This window comes from Molossus molossus, unplaced genomic scaffold (genome assembly GCF_014108415.1).
Source record: "Molossus molossus isolate mMolMol1 unplaced genomic scaffold, mMolMol1.p scaffold_m16_p_10, whole genome shotgun sequence".
Classification (NCBI taxonomy): domain Eukaryota; kingdom Metazoa; phylum Chordata; class Mammalia; order Chiroptera; family Molossidae; genus Molossus; species Molossus molossus.
In genome coordinates, this window is record NW_023425345.1 from 78170991 (window position 1) to 78180276 (window position 9286).

Below are 9286 nucleotides of genomic sequence, written 5' to 3' on the forward strand. Positions count from 1 at the left end.
AGCTGTGCAGGAAGGTTTTCCTCTTGCACGAGCCGAGCCCAGTCTCTAAGCGTCTGAAAGACTCCAGGCTGGCAGATTCTCAGGCTTTGAAGTCAGACACATATGGTAGTGCTGCCGACTCTACCGCGTCGGCTTCCTGAGGGTGGTGGGTGGGTCTGGTTACGAGGGCCTTCCCCCAGAGAACGGTCTCACAGGGGCCCTGCATGTCTTATTCATGACTGACACTCTAGTACCTGGTACGAGTTAGGTGATCTGTAAAATTTGTTGACGTGGTGATAGAATTATGTTTGAATTTCCAGTTTCCTGGACCTTGGACTGAAGCCAGAGAAGTGCCGAAAGTGGGAGGAGCAAGAAAGGAAGCCTTAGAGGCACCCCAAAAGGTGGAATAGTGTTTAGTTTCTATGAAGTTTTCAAAACAAACAAACAAACAAACAACAGATACACAATTTGCATGTTGAATTTTGCTAATGCTTCATCAGAGCGCTTCATCAAAAGGTATTAACTGCATTTCTTCCCAAAAGATAATCATGAAACCAAATGCTGCTGCCTGCTGACCTGGAGCTTGGGGTAGAAGGGGAACCAGGAAGCAGATTTGTGAGAGTTCCGGGCTTTGTTTCCAGGAAGTGAGGAAGGGAGGTCACCCCTTCATCCCTAAATACAGCACAGAGCTGGGCATACAGTGGACACTCAGTGACCATGTGCTGACAGTGGAATGAAATGTATCACCCCTTCTATTGAGATATTTACCCTGAGTCCTTGGCTGGGCTTCACTGTTTACCACCCGGAGAACTAGAACCTCTCCAACCCACTGTCCATGTCACCCCTTCCAGAGCTGAGCCCAGTTCTGGTAGGGCCAAGGGCCCCTGATGGCAGATGAGTGTGCCTTCTGGGTCAGACAAAGCTGGGAGGTGGCCATGGCCAAGCATAGAGCAATGCCAGGCACCACCCCCTGCCGGGTAAGCCTGCCACCTCAGTACTTTTACCATTTCAGATTATTTTCAAGGTGTGTTTAGGAGCCTGGAACAAACTTATTGCCTTGGAGGCAAACACAACCCATGACTATTTGGGATTAATTATCTCTCCTTCATTTGAGCCCAGCAACCTCTGAGATGTACATAAAGGGCTTTATTCTGCAGAGGTCTTCAGTTTCCTTTCCCCTTCCTCTGACTCTGGGTCTCCCTGCTTCATTCTCGCACTCGTCCTTCACTAAGTCTTCTCACCATGAACAGACAAGTCTGCAAGAAATCCTTCAGCAGCGGGAGCCAGGGCTTCTCCGGCCGCTCTGCCGTGGTCTCCGGCGGCAGCAGGATGAGCTGTGTGGCCCGCTCGGGGGGAGCCGGCGGAGGGGCCTGTGGGTTCCAGAGTGGGGCAGGGGGCCTTGGCAGTCGCAGCCTCTACAACCTGGGTGGTAACAGGAGCATCTCCATCAGCGTGGCTGGTGGTTCTTGGACTGGTGGCTTTGGGGGAGGGCGTAGCAGCTGTGGCAGTGGCTTTGGTGGTGGCAGGGGAATGGGAGGTGGCTTTGGTGGAGCTGGTGGCTTTGGAGGAGCTGGTGGTTTTGGTGGAATTGGTGGCTTTGGTGGAGCTGGTGGCTTTGGAGGAGCCGGTGGCTTTGGAGGAGCTGGTGGTTTTGGTGGAATTGGTGGCTTTGGTGGGCCTGGTGGCTTTGGCCCTGGTGGCTTCCCTGGGGGAATCCAGGAAGTGACTGTCAACCAGAGCCTCCTACAGCCCCTCAATGTGGAGATCGACCCTCAGATTGGGCAAGTCAAGACCCAGGAGCGGGAGCAGATCAAGACCCTCAACAACAAATTTGCCTTCTTTATCGACAAGGTGATGAAGCTCTGCTGGGTCTCCATTTCTAGGCTGGGAACTTTGAATTCGACTTTTAGGCACAGTATTTAGGATCAATTCTGGATGGGCCAGGCTGAGGGGGATGGAGGTTAGGCAACATTCTAAGGCCAGTGAAGATGTCCAGGGCCAACAAGCTTATTCACATGAACGTGTGAGTAGGAAAGACAGTGGTCCTCTATTTGGACCCAGGCATCCCTAAGTTCTGCCTGTCTGACTCTCTGCGCACATCTCTCTCTCGTTGTCTTAGCCTGGCCTAGGCTGGCAGAGCTGGCAGCACACGGCAAGGGCCACGACCACTGGCAAGGAAGGGTCTGACGCAGAACTAGAAGCTTTTCAAACATAAGCTGCCCTCTGAGGCTTTCGGGGCCTGTTCCCTGTACGTCTCTGTGCCAGGCAAAGGATGTGGGCCCCCTAGAGAAGGGATTACAGAGGTTTATATGGAACCTTAGTCCCAAGGGCTGGAGAGAAGCTGGCAACCTTATCTGCACCCTAATCAACCTTGTCAGAAAGAGAGGGGTGGTCAGTGACTTCCAGACTAGGATAGTTGACACTGGCTGTCTCTCTCCTGTCATGATGATTATGGCATTTCAATCAGTATCAGTTCCCAGTGACTCACATCCTTTGAAGGACTGGAGTGTCAGTGGAGCCTTGGATTGAAATGATGCCGCAAGGTTGAAGTACATGTTTTGCAGAGTGCACTGTATTTTTGGAAGTTGCAATAGTCATGAAATCCCCAGAAACACTGAAGGATCATCTTTACTTCTGTGTCCAGGCAGGAGCACCTTTCAGTTTCCCTGCCCATCTCTCCTCCTTCTGTAACTTTCCAAACTATACTGTACCCTTAGTAGCCCAATCGATGGGACTGTCTGACCATATCCTCTCCAGCTACAGTAGAAGCCTGTCTTCATGTTCATTCTAGGCCTTTGTGCTGGGGTCTGGGGAGACACAGACACCTATCCTACCTGAGCCAAGGTCCCCCTGATGCTCTGCTACAAATGTTGCCTGACATTGTTTTCCTCAATGCATTGCAGGTACGGTTCTTAGAGCAACAGAACAAGGTTCTGGAGACCAAGTGGAACCTGCTCCAACAACAGGGCACCGATTCCATCACAGGCACCAACAACCTTGAGCCCCTTTTTGAGAATTATATTAGCTCCCAGCAAAGCTACCTGGACAACACCCTGGGAGAGAGAGGCCACCTGGACTCGGAGCTGAGGAACACGCAGGGCCTGGTAGAGGACTTCAGGAAGAAGTGAGTGACAGGGACAGGAGTGGGCGGATGACATGGACCACCCTGTCTCAGAGTCCCGGCCCTCACTGCATTCCTTCTGTCTGCTGGCCAGTGGTGTCACTTTGCCTATTTTCCTCTCCTTATCTTCATAGAGGATAGCTTGGTTCATTAGGTTCCCCCTCGCCTTCCTCCTCAAGGGCAGTCCTTTTCAAATAAAACTGTGGCAGCAGGATGAGAGTAGAGTTGAGGAAGCACTTCTTCAGATGTCAAGTTGGAGAAGATCTTGGTTCTAGAATCTGAAGGATGCTGGGACAACTCATGGTGTGTTGACCAACCATCCCGGTTTGCCCAGTACAAGGGACTTTCATTGTTAAAAACGAGACAGTCTGCCTGGACAAATGGGAATGATTGATCCTACTAACAGGAAGATAGTAAAAGGGATGTGTTCATCTAAGTGGATTGGGAGAGGGACAAAGGACTGGAAGAGATGAATTTTCAGTGTTTCGGAGAATAGTGGTGTTTATGACTCCCTCAAAACCCAACCTCAGTTATTTCTTTTTAACTTCTACAGATATGAGGATGAAATCAATAAGCGTACAGCTGCTGAAAATGAATGTGTGACCCTGAAGAAGGTGAGGGCTGTGTGTGAGGTTTCTGGAGCTTGTAGGCTCAGATTTCCGGCTGGGGTGGAGGGAATTTACTTACTCCGCTGCCACGGAGCCACCAAGTTCAGGCAGGTGGAGAAAAAAACAGAAGCTGGGTGCATCTTAGTCTGGAAAGATCCCTCAGTAAGTCAGTTTATTTGTTTTTAGTTTTTGAACAGGGTTGAACTTAACACACCCCATTGAGATGTGAATCACTTCTTCGTGCGGAGACCAGCCTCACACAAGGACTGGTCCATCACCAGCTCTGGTCCTCCCGACTCTGTCTTGCTGCAGTCATGCTTTGGTCCTTGGGAGAATAAGGCCTTCATGCTTCTGTCTTTCTCAGGATGTGGATGCTGCCTCCATGAACAAAGTGGAGCTTCAGGCCAAAGTGGATGCCTTGGTGGACGAGATCAACTTCCTGACGACGCTCTATGAAATGGTAAAGATGTTTCTTACTAAGAGGAAAAGAGAGGTAGGGTGAGATGTTTTCAGATTTGAGGCCAGGGCATTTAGTATTAGGGCCTGGAAAGACTGAGCCTAGAGATAAGGCCTTGTTGGGATTCCACAGGGTGGGCTGCAGACATGGGTGCTCTGAGGGGCTGGGGACATGGTGGGGCTGATGCACATTCAGGGCTGAGTCAGTGAATTGGACTGTTGCTCAAGAGTTTCTCTGGGTCTCTGTGTGCTGGTTGTAGAGGCCCTGAGAGTGAACATATCCCTCTGTGTTGGCAGGAGCTGTCCCAGATGCAGAGCCACGTCAGTGACACGTCTGTGGTCCTGTCCATGGACAACAACCGCTGCCTGGACCTGGACAGCATCATCGCCGAGGTCAAGGCCCAGTATGAGCAGATTGCTCAGAGGAGCAAGGCTGAGGCTGAGGCCCTGTACCAGACCAAGGTGGGAGCTAGGCACCTCTCAGAAGATCCAACGAGGGGCCCAGGGAGTCTGAAGCCTGTGGGACTGCTGGGTGATGAATCCCAGTGTCACTTGGTAGATCCCTCGTGGTTCTACTCTCTGAAGACATCCCTCTAATGGTTGGTTGTCTGGCTGTAGAAAGTGCAGCCCCTTGGGGGATATGGTTCCACTGTCTCCCGCCATGATACATGGGACTTGCTCAGGGATCGTAGGGTAGAAGAACATTCTCTCATGATGACCCAGATGTTCTTTTCCCTGCTGCTTCAGAGGTGTCCCTGCTGAAACATAACTCAATGTCAGTTTAACAAATGCTTACTAAGCACCTCAAGGTTGGGTGGGTGTGGAATAGAGAAACAAGTCAGGCAAAGCTGAATGAACACCTCCTCTTCCCTTCTGTTCTCCAGCTTGGAGAGCTGCAGACCACTGCTGGCAGGCGCGGGGACGACCTGAAGAGCACCAAGAGCGAGATCATGGAGCTCAACAGGATGACCCAGAGGCTGTGGGCCGAGATTGAGAACGTCAAGAAGCAGGTGGGATGGTAATAAATGCTAGTGCCTGGGCTGACTGGTGAGGGGTGGAGGCTAGAATCTCAGGATTCAGTCTGAAAATAGACTTCTAGGGTTATCTCCGGCTGCACTGGTTTTCAAGGAGTTCAACAAGCGAGCAGTCTAGATGGCTAGTAATCCACAGGGGAAATAGCTCCATGGGTGAGGACAAAATAGAAGTGCTAAGGAAGGGATGATATTACCATCATCCCTTCTTATATCCTAAGAAGCTTGTTTTAGGATAATCTATTCTAAGACTCAGAGAGCTTGAGACTCTCCTACTGGCCCCTCCCTTCTCCTCCCCCTCCTCCCCCAGAATACTCATCTTCAGGCAGCAATCACAGATGCTGAGCAGCGTGGGAACATGGCTCTCAAGGATGCCAATGCCAAGCTCCAAGAGCTGCAGGGTGCTCTACAGCAGGCCAAGGAGGACATGGCCCGGCTGCTGCGCGACTACCAGGAGCTGATGAACGTCAAGCTGGCCTTGAACGTGGAGATCGCCACCTACCGCAAGCTGCTGGAGGGCGAGGAGTGCAGGTGGGTCTCCATTTCCAGCTTCCCATCTACCCCCATGCTGAGGGCTAGATAAGTGACCAAGTATATGGGGCCGGAGGCCTGCAATGTAGAGAGGTGCCCTCTATCTTCCACAGGCCTTGCAGAGAAGCACTTGTCTTTTTATTTTTTAGTTCAGATAGTGTAGGAGGGAGAGAGAGGGAGAGAGGGGGAGAGAGAGGCACATTGACTGGTTGCCTCCTGCATGACCCTGACCAGGGCCGGGGAGGAACCACAACCAAGGTACATGCCCTTGACTGGAATTGAACCTGTGACTCATTGGTTCATGGGCCGATGCTCTACCGCTGAGCCAAACCGGCTAGGGCAAGAAGCACTTGTTTTTATTAGCCCACTCTCTCCACAGTTAGTCAAAGCACTGGTGTGTACAGGGTCTTTTTGTTGTGGCCCGTGGAAGGGTGGAAAAAGGGGGCTGATCTACCAGGCGTCTGAATTCAGTTCTGGTTGTTGTTCATCACCTTCATTTATGGACTTGTTGGCAATTTGCTTTGTGATGACGCTTTCTCTTGCTTTCTCATACAGGATGTCTGGAGAATGCCAGAATGCTGTCAGCCTCTGTAAGTAGCCAAAGTAACCATAACAATGGGAACTGATGCTGAAATAGCTGTAGTAATACAGGGCAGTAGCAACTAATTTAAAAACGATTTCTATGGAAGTTGGAAGTGGTGGAAGGGGCAGCAGATATAATTTTGTTTTTGTTCTGGGTTCAGGGTACTTATTAATAGGTCTATAGCATGGGGACTATCCAATAGGGTGCCTTTTAATGGGGGGAGAAATTATGATTAATCTCCAAGGGTATCATCAAGAGTTGACCGTATATAGAAGGACCCACAGGACAATTCATGATGCCTTAACACTATGGGGCTGAACACCTCATGACATTAGAATGTATCAATAATAATGATCATCAGGAGCAAAGCTGCCTTGATGGCCTCTTGATCATCCTGGGCCCAGCGGATCACCAATTGTAATACAGTGTCCTGGGCGCTGGGCGCTGAGCACTAGGTGCTGTACCGTCCTTTCCCCTGCAGCCGTGGTCAGCAGCAGCAACACGGCCTCGACCTCCGCAGGCGGTTACGGAGGCAGCGGTTTTGGTGGTGGCTTCGGCGTGGGAGTGGGAGCAGGCCATGGATTCGGCGGAGGCAGTGGCTCCGGGGGTCGCTGTGGAGTCAGTGGCGGAGGTTTCAGCTCAGGCAGCAACTCGGGAGGCAGCTTCAAGTACTCGCAGTCCTCCCAGCGCTGCTCCAGATAAATAGCGCCCACGGGCACCATAGCTGCCCCAGCGCCTCCAGTCCCCGTCCGCTCCTCCCCTACGACAGACGGCTGCTCTTCGGGTTGGAAGAGCCTCATGCTCCTCCACCCAGATGCCTGGCCCAGCACAGCTGTGAGAGTTGCTCCAGCCTGTGCATTTGATTGTCCACATGTGGCCCTTGGGGTCTCCTCCCTGGGTGAAAGGGTCACCACAGTTCTGATGTGTGTAACACAGCCCCTCGACCCATCTGTTCTGTAGCCAATAAAGTTCATTGTGTTTCACATCAGGCCTCTGAGTCCTCTCTAGACGCCTTTCTCCCGCCTGGGCTGACTTCTCTCATGCACAGCACGGTGGGCTGTGTGCGCTCGGAACGGCTGGAGCACTGTTCTTCCCGAACCACGGCGGTTAGTCCCCACCGTCCATTGCGTGGGATCTAAGTGGGCAAGGTCTGGGTGTTCATTTTTTTTGAGCACTGGGGGAAGGGCAGGGGAACACTCCAGGAGGCTGTGTGGCCTCACAGTTCTAGGGAAAAGGCTGAACCATGCACACACCCATCTCTTCCTTGTTTTCTCTCACTGGGGGGAACTTAAGAAGACATGACTTGTTGACGGACTTGGGGACAGAGCTTCTTTCCTTGATGCTGTCCCCACTCTAGCTGACATCCTGAAAGCTTTTCCTCATCAAAGTGCACCTGGGAAAGTGTGAGCTGCTAGAACCCCAGGGCTGCAGGGATTTCCTGAGAGCCACCTACCTCAGAGTCAGACCTACAGAACCCTAGTCTGTTGGGAGCTTTGCAAAAAAGGGTTTCCTGTCCCTTCCATCTTCCCTCTTTGGAGCCCATATTAGAGGTTCTGAGAAGTCATGGAGCAAAGAATACCTGTTAGCTGTCTTTAACCCAGCATATCCTCCAAAGTCTCCCCCCCTCCATAAACAACTATGGACCACCCTCAGAAAACATCCTGCACCTGAGCACTGTCTGTGTGCCTTCTGGGCCCCCAGGTGTGTGCACCAGCCACGGAAGCTCTTGGCGTCTGCCCTGCACCAGGAAGCCTCGACACAGTGTTAATTAGCCATGGGAGTGCTGTCTGGAAGGTCAGGGTTGGAGGGGACCTGGGAACAAGGAAGCCAAGAACTTCACTTGCAAACAGGAAGACGGAAGCTCTGAAAGGTGGGGTGGCTTGTTTAGGCTCTTAGAGCCTCTGAGGTTGAGCCCAGGGTACCCAAGTATCCAAGTCCAGGGCCCCTTCCACTTCCCCACCCTGTTCCTGAGGCTGCGCTGCTGCCCTCCTGGCGTGGCTGGCTGCCTGGGGACCTCTACAGGACACACAGGCGATGAAGTAGAAAGGCTTCGTCAGGCCAGGCCAGGGAAGCAATACTTCCATCTCAGGCCAAAGCTGAATGTATTTCAGAGAAGGGGAATGAGTTAAATAAACAAAGAAAACCAGCAACCGGGGCTGGAAGACATTGGTGTGGAAATCCATGTCCACGTCTGGCGGAGCAGCTCAGTCAGTGACAGCTCCACTCTGATCTCCGGAAGGCTCTTTGAAGGAGGTGCGATTTAGTACTTGCTGCCTCATTTGGGGGCAGAAAGATGCTTTTTCTGGCTGGTATCCCTCTGTGGATAAGGAGAGGTAAGTGGGGAGGCTCAGTGCCTGAGAATGGGTTCTATGGGAATGTGCCAGCTCAATTATGGGACAGCTGCGTCACCCTGGATGAAGTCATTATAATGAGTTCCTTCCTTCAACCAGTGTTCATTAAGTATCTACTCTCTGGCGCTGGGCGAAATATTGGAGATGCATTGGTGAGCAAAAATAAGATGTCACCGGAGGGAGGGGGGTGGGGATGGGAGGAGGGTGTTAATGGAGGAAAAAGGAGAAACATCTGTAACAAAAATAAAGTAATGAAATTAAAAAAATATATAAAAAAGAAGAGGTCGCCTTCTACTCTTGTTTCCATGATAGAGCCCAACAACAAAACAAACAAATAAAAGAACGTCATGTTGTGATTAGGTGTATGAAAAAAAGAAACCAGGGGTTGAACTGGGGAAATGACAGGACTTGTTAATAGATTGATGTCGGGGGGTGGGTATAGGACAGGGAAGATTTAACCAGGATGCCCAGTTTCCTAGAGTGAGCCAGTAGGTGGCTGGTGATGCCATTCACTGAGGTGAGAGGAGGTGGGACAGGTCTGAGGAACCAGGAGCTTGTTTAAGACAAGTCTGAGCTGCTCAGAGACAGCGAGTGGAGATATCCAGGGAGAATTGGCGATGTGGGTG

The 9286-nt window shown here is 51.4% G+C and overlaps 1 protein-coding gene across 1 annotated transcript; it reads left to right on the forward strand.

Annotated features, from left to right (window-relative positions):
• The first annotated feature begins 1221 nt into the window (after window positions 1-1221).
• On the forward strand, window positions 1222-7011 carry KRT3 (keratin 3). Its single transcript, XM_036251144.1, has 9 exons — window positions 1222-1830; window positions 2883-3103; window positions 3654-3714; window positions 4073-4168; window positions 4462-4626; window positions 5049-5174; window positions 5506-5726; window positions 6282-6316; window positions 6791-7011. The coding sequence occupies exons 1-9, from the start codon at window positions 1222-1224 to the stop codon at window positions 7009-7011; spliced, it is 1755 nt and encodes a 584-aa protein (XP_036107037.1).
• The last annotated feature ends 2275 nt before the right edge of the window (window positions 7012-9286 follow it).